Source organism: Oncorhynchus tshawytscha, linkage group LG01 (genome assembly GCF_018296145.1).
Source record: "Oncorhynchus tshawytscha isolate Ot180627B linkage group LG01, Otsh_v2.0, whole genome shotgun sequence".
NCBI classification, from domain to species: domain Eukaryota; kingdom Metazoa; phylum Chordata; class Actinopteri; order Salmoniformes; family Salmonidae; genus Oncorhynchus; species Oncorhynchus tshawytscha.
The window spans coordinates 66201776-66212155 of NC_056429.1; the positions used below are offsets into that span (position 1 = coordinate 66201776).

The 10380-nt window shown below is 43.2% G+C and overlaps 1 protein-coding gene across 33 annotated transcripts in view; it reads right to left on the reverse strand.

Annotated features, from left to right (window-relative positions):
• ank3a (ankyrin 3a) overlaps nt 1-2999 on the reverse strand; it is a 157571-nt gene extending 154572 nt beyond the window's left edge. For 21 of the 33 annotated variants that reach the window (XR_006083760.1, XR_006083754.1, XR_006083759.1 and 18 more), the window contains exon 1: nt 2453-2997. Coding sequence is in view for 5 of the 33 variants with exons in the window: in XM_042324471.1 (XP_042180405.1) it covers nt 2453-2572 (120 nt within the window). In the remaining 28 variants the exon portion in view is untranslated. Of the gene's footprint in view, nt 1-2452 lie in introns of all 33 variants that reach the window. The other 12 variants (XR_006083756.1, XR_006083742.1, XR_006083744.1 and 9 more) reach the window with 5 other exon arrangements.
• Nucleotides 3000-10380: the final 7381 nt, after the last annotated feature.

Here is a 10380-nt window from a genome sequence, read left to right on the forward strand (position 1 = left end):
TGCACCCCTGGGACTGGTCCTGGATCAGCCGCAACACACACAGCAATTATCCTTTAGCGGGCTAAGAAAGGATCATTCTCTCTCTACACATACTGTATCTCTTGTGTTAGATAAGGATTGTTCCTAAATCAGTCTGAATCTGAATCCTCTTACAGCAATCATTTATTTCGGATTAGGATGATAATTATCATTAATTCACGTTTCTGAGTAGAAGAAAGTGCTAGAGCCTACATCATATCACTTCAACATGTGGCCTGACAAAAAAATCTGTGATGTTACCATCAGGTAGATTAAATCATGCAGCACTGCTATGTAACAATTACGACCTGGAATTTGGCAGAATTTTTTAACTCACACTTCCCGGCAGCCATCTTGGTGACAATTGTGTAGTACTGGGTGGTGTTCCTAATGCCAATCCAATTAGCTTAGGTATGCATGAGTGCAGAATTCATTAACCTCCATCTTTATGGACGGGTAGGGGGGATGGGGAGGAGGGAAAGACAGGAACGACTGCTCGTTCTGCCTGACAGAGGAATGACTGCGAGAGAGAGAGAGAGAGAGAGAGAGAGAGAGAGAGAGAGAGAGAGAGAGAGAGAGAGAGAGAGAGAGAGAGAGAGAGAGAGAGAGAGAGAGACCCATTTTGTGAGCTACACGTGCTCAGTCTGGTAAGAGGAAGATGAGTGCCTCCCATCATCCCTAAAGGCTGCTTCCTCCTAGGTCTCCTTTTCCTCTCTAACACCTACAGGAGTCTCTTCTTACTACTGTTGCTATAACCGAGCTACTGTTGCTATCTCCTCCTGCCAAAAACAATTCAACCAACACCTCCACTCCATTAGGCCCATACAACACTGAGTGAAGGCTGACAAGAGAGGCAGGCAGGCTCCTCAGTCAGCAACTTCTCTCTCTCTCTCTCAACTTCTTTTTCTCCTCCTCTCTCACTCCTTCTTTCTCTCTCTCACTCCTTCTCTTTTTATCTCTCCCCTCTCTATCCTTCTCTTTCTCTCTCCCATCGGAGGCCCAACAGACAGGAATACTGTAAACAACACAGTCTAAGCTCAGCCAAGCCCATAACGTAGAATAAAAACAGGATAGGAGATAGACTGGATGTTCTGAAGCAAAAAACAACTAGGCTAATGCAGTAGTGTAAAAAAAAAAGGAAACGTTTGAGGGTTCTGTGTGTTTGTTATTAAGGCATGTGGTGTGTGTGTGCATTAAACACATTTCCATTTCCGCTTATCAACAAAAGGAGCAAATTAGGTGTTGCATTTGTTATGCATTTTATGCATTTGTTTGTGTATATGAAAGAGAAAAAGACATTGAGAGGAAAGAGAGAGAGAGAGTTAAAGAGAGAGAGAGAAAGTCACAGAGAGAAAGAGGGGGAACGAAGCAGGAGGAGGACAGGACGAAGGGAAAGGGGAAACTGATTATCAGAGTGGAGCCTGCCAAACTTGCACCAATCAATAAATAAAGAAGAGCTCCCTCAGCCTCACCTGAAATATGAGTCTTTATAACAGCGATAATAATGTCTCCCGCGGACATCAGGAACAAACACACTCTCAAACACACGCGCAAAGATTATGTACACAAAGATAATGTACACAATTAAAGAAGTTCAGTCAGTCACCTAAAAGGTTTTTGTTAAATAAATAATATTTTCAGAACTGTAAAAAAAAATATTTAAAAAACATTGTTTATGCTGGGGTCCAATAACATTATCTATGGGCCATAATTAAAACTGATAGACCATTGACAATAAATGTCAGCCTTATTGAATAGATCTCATGGGTGAAATAATTGCATCCAGTCAACATCAAGCACACGACGTGTTCTCGCTATTTATGAACTCGAGCTCTTTGTCCAGCAACACCACAGTGATGTGCATACAGAAGGTAAAATAACAAGCATTAAAACACGTGTATCCTCCTCCATCATATGAAATGCTTTGTCATCAATAAATGACATCAATATGCATTATACATGGACGCCTGTGCAGCCATCCAGCCTTACACAGGTGCTCTCAACTGGACAACAACACAACCACATGCCAAGAACAGTACAGAACTCTTTCAATCACTAAGGAACCTGGAATAGTTTGGATCAGTAGAATACCCCTATCCACTTTAAAAGCTGTAAGATCAAGGTTTTTTGAATCAGCACACTAAGAGATGCTGATTTTAGAGTAAGGCAGTGGTGGGGATGTTGTAGTATTTGGGGGAGCCCCGTGCTTATGCTGTAAATCAGACAATGCTGTTAGAAATTCCAAGTGTGACCTTATCACTGCGCACCACGAAGGCCCAGGCAGATACTTTACTAACAGGTGAAATTCAACAAGGTTACACGCACTCGAGCACACACTTCAACACACACACGCTGCATGTGTGTGTGTGTGTGCTGCCCATATAAACACAATGGGGATGTGGCTGAGCCGGGAGTCTCGCTCAAGGGATAGTACCTTTCTCTTTTGTTCCCGGGACGCAAGTTTCTTAATTCTCCTTTTCTTTTCTTTCTCATCCTCGATAGCATTGACATCCACGTCCCGGTTCTTCTTCAATGCGGAGGCTGCGTGAGCCATGGCGGAATAAAAACGTTAGAAATCCCAGGGAAGTGGAAGCCAACGATCTCAGAGAAAAAGATAAGGAAAGGGAAAAAGTGTAGGGTTCCGTCCTGACAAGGAGAGTGTCGGAGAATAAGGTTCCCTTCTCAGTTAGGGTGAAAAGATGAGAAACCAGCCCCTCCTGTTTCTGTGTCATCCACTATCAGTGTAGAGGTAGTGTATCTAGAAGCGAGAGAAGAGAAGCCAGATGGAGAGACAGCATCACCAGGCACAGAGGTGAAGAGGAGAGATCCAGTTACTACGGTAACCACCCTCTGTTTCTAGTTGTCCTCTTCACGTTCCCCTCCTGGTCCATGGCGGCACCTGAGTCGGTGCTCCGCGTGGATCTGTGTGTGTGTGTGTGTGTGTGTGTGTGTGTGTGTGTGTGAGAGAGAGAGAGAGAGAGAGAGAGTGTGAGTGAGTGAGTGTCTAAATGGAGTGTGAGGGAGCCAGCTGGGGTAGGCAGGGACGGGGAATGTGAGGGAGAGTGCGGGTTTGTGTACGGCTGTGAGTGTGTGTGTACTTCCCCCAACCCACTAGCTGGAAGTGCCCAAGTGAGAGATGGGATAGGGAGACAGTGTAGAGGATGGAGGGGGAGGTGGGATGGAGGGGAGGTGGGATGGCCCTGATGGTAATTTTCTGTCCCACACACACACACACACACACACACACACACACACACACACACACACACACACACACACACACACACACACACACACACACACACACACACACACACACACACACGCCCGGTGGTAGGAGGGGGAGGAAGTAAAAGACCTATCCAATCATATTCAGAGCTGAGACTTTTTTTCAATTTAACTCTATTATTGTACAAAAGATAGCTGATTGTATAGCTTTGGAATACTAACTGCTGTCTGTGTCTTTTTAAGAATGACAACAATCACTTTTATTGGGTCATATATTATCAGACAGAAAGGAGAAAAGGTCCTAATCACCGACATACTAATGCTTATGCCAAGAGAAAACAAATGAATGAAAGATGGTTTCCTTTCCCCACCTATACCAGTTCTTCAAATGTGCTGATAAAATAACTGAGATTCTTTGTCCCTACACAGTGGTCATTATGCCATCTGAGGCCAGTGACATTTTGATGGGGGGTGAAATGGGATCAGGGGACCTTTTGTCTCACCAAACATAATGGCTCTTTGTTGAAAAGAGAGACAGAGAAAGAGGGAGGAAGGGAGAGAAAGGAGGATGATATCCAGAGCAGACTGGGAGAGAAAGTACAGAAACATGTTATTTACAATGTCATTCAGGTCCACTGCTCACGTCAAACATGGCAACGTGGAAAAGGGAACGGCCATTTTTGTTTTCTCTGTCTTTGCTTCAACACCTGAGCGCTTGCGCCCCGGTCCTTCACCGGCGCATGCCTGGCTGTTTCTGCCTTTGCTTTTGTGTGTGTGTGACCGTATGTGTATTTGAGAGGAAGAGTAGAAAAGAGAGAAAATAATCATCCCTCTTTCTTGTCAGGAAGAGGGCTGCCACACACACAAGGGACACATAACAGGTTTATTCTCCGGACACCAGCCATGTAACGATATGAGCGTGAAATCCCTTTTCTCTTTTTCTTTTATCCCTTTTTCTTTTTTATAGCGACGCAGACACCAGCTTCAGGGGCGGGGCCCTAGCTCCCCATCATACATCAGGGGGTGTCACATTATGCCACATTATCATGTTGTTGCTAGGCGAGGACCAATGGTGTTGCTTGGGGTGGCTGGTGGTTGAGGAGCACAGAAATGTAACAACACCAGTTGGGGGTTGCATGTAGGAAATCACAAGAAAACCAACCACCATTCCTAAAAATCCTTTCTCAATGAGAAGCATGCAGAGAGACAGAGAGAAAAGGAAATGTTTCCCAATGGATAAGAAAAGATCATCCATACAATGAAAAGCTTGTGCTGGAATGATATATGAGACATAAATGTAATTTGTACTTGTATGTTGTAATATATAGCCTTTCAGTATGTCATGTAACAGCCTATCATTGTAAAGATGAATATTGAGAAATGCTTGCTAAGTGCATACAACATCCATAACCATTAGACAGACCCATATTCAGTGGTCAAAGTCTCATAGAAGGGCTCGAATAGTCCCAATAGCTTATAGCTGGCATCAGACTAAATGTGTCTACTGTCCAGACTAAAACAACCTTGGGCAGAGCTGGGTTGATTCCAGTGATGGACTTTTAATAGACCCATTTCACCTTCACTCTAGGCAACAAGCCATATCAATACAGCTACTGAACTGAAGAGTTTTAATAGGACAGTAAACGACTCAACAACAACAATAGAGGAAATAGGCTACTTGCTGCTGTGTGCAAATCGATTAGGCTATGCCATATCTGGCCACGTTAACGACAAGTTACTAACAGCTAAATATCTCTATGACAGAGAACGTTCATTTGATGTAAAGGCAATCATTAAAAAATGATCTACTCTTACTGAAACATGTACCTCGAAGAGTGACAGCTGTATTTAGTCCCTAGCTTGCTGTCTCTCGTATTTTTTTGTTCACCATGAATGCGTGTGATTGCTCCCCTGGGTGTAACAGAAGCGTTCCCTGTTCCCTGTGTTCAGTCTTATTGACCTTTGGACCTCCACAGCCACAACATTTTGTACTAGTGACACCGAGCACACAGCCTCAGACAAAGGCAGCAGCGCTGTGCGTCCGTTACAGGCTGAAGTAGGTCGAAGTGAGGTTAAGAGACATTCTCGAAATAGAAAGTGGTGATGACAGCATTCAAAGAGGCATAAAGTTTGTTTCTGACACTGAATATGTTCACAAGGTCTAATTGAGGGAAAGAAGCAAAGGTTCCCTGGTCAAATGCCAGAACTCTCACAGCAAAAACCTAGAGGAAGATACCGGAGTCGCTTACACCTGCTCCATGGGCCCTTTACTATGACACGTTTCCTTTGTCATTGGAAGGAAATCATTATGTCAGTATTGTGGGAACGCTATTGTACAACCTGTGTGTCCACAACAACTCTGTTGCTCGAGGACAACAATGTAAAGGTGTAAGGCTATTCCTCAGATACTCACCAAAATAAACTGAAAGTGCTCTTAAAGTGCACTTGAATATTGCCATACATTTCAGAATTCATTGAAAATTAAACACACTAACACACTGTGTCAAACGGTTTTGTTATATTTCAGTCTTCTGTGATGTTAATAAAGTGTAATGTTGGGATGCAAACAAAAAAATGTCATCTCTACATCTGATATGATACAAGTATCTTATCTTTTTAAGCCCATAACCATGTGTGAGGTTTATACTTTTTTTTGGTGAGTTGTATACTTTTCTTTCAAAGTAGATTTGTTTAAGACTACCAAGAAACATTCTGTGTGACCCTGAGTTAGCCCACTACAGTAAAAGGTTAAAGACTGACGTTATGAAGTTACACAATAAAATAACAATAACGAGGCTATTTACAGGGGTTACCGGTACTGAGTTAATGTGTGGGGGTACAGGTTAGTCGAGGTAATTGAGGTAATATGTACATGTAGATAGGGGTAAAGTGACTATGCATAGATAATAAACAGCGAGTAGCAGCAGTGTAAAAAAAAGGGGGGAGGTTCAATGCAAATAGGGTGGGTAGCCATTTGATTCTTTGTTTAGCATTCTTATGGCTTGGGGTAGAAGCTGTTAAGGAGCTTTTTGGACCTAGACTTGGCGCTCCGGTACTGCTTGCCGTGCGGTAGCAGAGAGAACAGTCTACAACTTGGGTGGCTGTAGTTTTTGACAATTGTTTGAGCCTTCAACTGACACCACCTAGCATAGATGTCCTGGATGGCAGAAAGCTTGGCCCCAGTGATGCACTGGGCCATACCAGGCGGTGATGCACCGGTCAGGATGCTCTCGATGGTGCAGCTGTAGAACCTTTTGAGGATCTGGGGACCCATGTCGAATCTTTTCAGTCTCCTGAGTGGGAATAAGCTCTGTTGTACCCTCTTCACGACTGTCTTGGTGTGTTTGGACCATAATAGTTTTGGTTGGTGATGTGGACACCGAGGAACTTGAAGCTTTCAACCTGCACCACTACAGCTCCGTCAATGTGAATGGGGACGTGTTCGGCCCTCCTTTTCCTGTAGTCCACGTTCAGCTCCTTTGTCTTGCTCACGTTGAGGGAGAGGTTGTTGTCCTGGCACCACATGGCCAGGTCTCTGATCTCCGCCTTACAGGCTGTCTTATCATTGTCGGTGATCAGGCCTACCATCGTTGTGTCATCAGCAAACGTAATGATGGTGTTGGAGTCGTACTTGACCACGCAGTTGTGGGTGTACAAGGAGTACAGGAGGGGACTATGCAAAATCGTTTGAGGGGCCCCCGTGTTGAGAAACAGCATGGCAGATGTGTTGTTGCCTACCTTTACCACCTGGGGGGCGGCCCGTCAGAAAGTCCAGGATCCAGTTGGAAAGGGAGGTCTTTAGTCCCAGGGTCCTTAGCTTGGTGATGAGGTTTGTGGGCACTGTGGTGTTGAACACTGAGCTGTAGTCAATGAACAGCATTCTTACATACAGTAGGTGTTCCATTTGTCCAGGTGGGAAAGGGCAGTGTGGACTGCAATTAAGATTGCGCCATCTGTGGATATGTTTGGGCGGTATGTGAATTGAAACAGGAACTATAGTGGTCTATGGTGGTCTGCTTTGAAACATGTAGGTATTTACATGCTCTGAGTACACATACTGGTTATCTGTCTGTCCCCGCGGTCTTGTGAATTCTGACCTGTTGAAAAGTCTTACTCACATCGGCTACAGAGAGCGTGATCACACAGATGTTCGGAACAGCTGGTGCTCTCATGCATGCTTCAGCGTTGCTTGCCTTGAAACAAGCATAAAATGTATTTGGCCCGTCTCATTGTGGTTCATGAGAATATTTTTTCAAAGGTTTTCAAAAATTCCCAAGATGGAGGATATATACACTGAACAAACTTATAAATGCAACATGTAAAGGTCCCATGTTTCTTGAGCTGAAATAAAATATCCCAGGAATGTTCAATATGCACAAAAAAACGCATTTCTCTCAAATGTTACACAAATTTGTTTACATCTCTGTTAGTGAGCATCTCTCCTTTGCCAAGATAATCCATCCACCTGGCAGATGTGGCATATCAAGAAGCTGATCAAATAGCATGATCATTACACTGGTGCACCTTGTGCTCGGGACAATAAAAGGCCACTCTAAAATGTGCAGTTTGCCACACAACACAATGCCACAGATGTCTCAGGTTTTAAAGGAGTGCACAATTGGCATGCTAACTGCAGGTATGTCTACCAGAGCTGTTGCCAGATCATTTTATATTAATTTCTCTACTATAAGCCACCTCCAGAGTCATTTTAGAGAACTTGGCAGTACGTCCAACAGGCCTCACAATCGCAGACCACATGTAACCACGTCAGCCCATGACCTCCACATCCGGCTTCTTCACCTGCGGGATCGTCTGAGACCAGCCACCTGGACTGCTGATGGAACTGAGGAGTATTTCTGCCTGTAATAAAGCCTTTTTGTGGGGAAAAACTTATTGGCTGGGCCTGGCTACCCAGTGGGTGGGCCTATGCCCTCCCAGGCCCACACATGGATGCGCCCCTGCCCAGTCAAGTGAAATCCATAGATTAGGGCTTAACAAATTTATTTCAATTGAATAATTTCCTTATATGAACTGTAATTCAGTAAAATCGTTGAAATTGTTGCATGTTGCGTTTATATTTTTGTTCAGTATATTAAGTTTCATGCCTTGAAGTCAAATGGGGTAGTGGATATGAAGGTTTAAGAGAGACTGCTTATAACAGCACCACCATAGGCCAATCAGTGACATTCTTTTTTACCAAGTTATTCATGGCCAAGTTATCACTCTCTGCTTGAGTTATTTGACCATGTCAAGGAAAAACTGCTTTGCTGTGAACCCCTAATAAGTGAAATGGTTACTTTTGTGACTCACTATTCTTTGTGGTCACTGACTTTTCTCAACTACATAACGAGGGAAACAGCACATTTTGCTCTCTTTGAAACAAGGTACTTTTTGTTCTTTGTCTATTCTCTGAGTCCCTCTAGTGGTCAATGGTGCAAACAGGCTGGCAAATCGTAAATGTTCTCAGTATGTTGGCTACAGTCACTGCTGACAGATGATGTTTTTGCCTTTGATATCCAGGAAAGCATTGAAGTTCTACACACTCAGTAATTTTGATTAAAGTACGATAAAATATGTATAATACTCCTTGGATTGGGCTTCTCTACAGAACTCTTTAATGAATTAGTTTGGATAACAGATTCAACTGTTGGCTGCACACAACCAAATGCAACTCAGGTATGCTGTAATTATAGCTCTGGTATGAATGGACCACCAGCCACAGAGTAAAGCTGCAGTCGAGAGAAAGAGTTTGAAGGTGAAAGGTTAGTTAGCTTGGACCAAGATCCACTTACACATTTAACCATTCGGACCTGAATGGCTTTTCAGATTGGTGGAAAAAGAAAAGAAAGCAGTTAGAAAGAAAAAAGGCTCAGCGAATGACAGGGAAAGACATAAGATATATATCTTTAAACCTGAAAATAAAGGAGACAAAAATAAGAGGCTGACGAAGATGAAGGGAACAAAGAAAAAGAGACAGCGAGGAGGTGAGAGGGGGGTCAAAATCTAGGCTAATCAATTTTCAGTCAGCCCAAACTCTCTGGTGCAACAATTGCAGTTGTCTTGTATAAATTATGTAGAAACATTCAGGCAATCTCCTTGCTGAGGGTTTTCCCATGATTAACACTTCCACTGTGGTCATCTGGAACTAGATATAGGTCAGGTTCCACTCAACATCTCCTGGAGGCCATTCTTAGTTTTATACATCTTATTGTAATGTCTCCATTTGGAAAGGCGTACATGATTAATGCAATTGAAATTTAACCCAGTTAAAAGCCAGTAACCTACCTAAATGTGTGTCACAATTGGTCCCTTTGAAATCAGACCAAAATGTATTTCCCAGGTTTCCCCACAGAGGGGCAGTTACACAGTATACACACAGCCACTGTATTCAGCTCCTCAGATAGGGAGGATACATTCTGTTTGTCAGTGACAATGACAGTCTGACATTCAGGTCAGAGTGGTAAAGGTGTAAGTGGATCTAACAGTGCTTAGCTGAGGTCCAACCTACACTAGACTGTCAGCATCCAGGATCAGAACTAAATAAGCATTGTATAGCCTAATTATCCCAAGGGATAATTCCAGATAATTATCAAATGTAAACATTGGTGGTTGCTCTAAGAGAAATAGTATACCTGAATACCTAATACCTGGACCTCAGCTCAGCACTGTTAGATCAATGAGATGAAACAAGCACTGAAACAAGATTCCCACTGCAATAAAACAGAGGCCGTTACCTATACCATGGATCATTTCAAAAAAGTCTGGCTATAATCTCTCAACATCTGAATGAATAAAACATGAGACGACATGAAAAAGGCTGAGAGAGAGCGGTAGTTAACTGCACTTCATCTACACATCTACACAATTTATTTCCATAAGGCACAGAAGTAATGTGTTGGGTCCAATTGAATCATAGCCTACTGTCTAGGACAGGCTCTCAGACCAGGATGAGATCATTCTGATGGGAAAACATCAGGGTGCATTAAAACACAAGTCATTACCACAGAAGTCACATCCTAATGATGATCATAAAGAGGATAGTCTGATTGCTTTTCAACTGGAGTCAGAAAAACAAAATGACAGAAGCTGTCAGGCAAGGAGCTGAGTTTATTTAATAGATAAAGGATGGAGAGA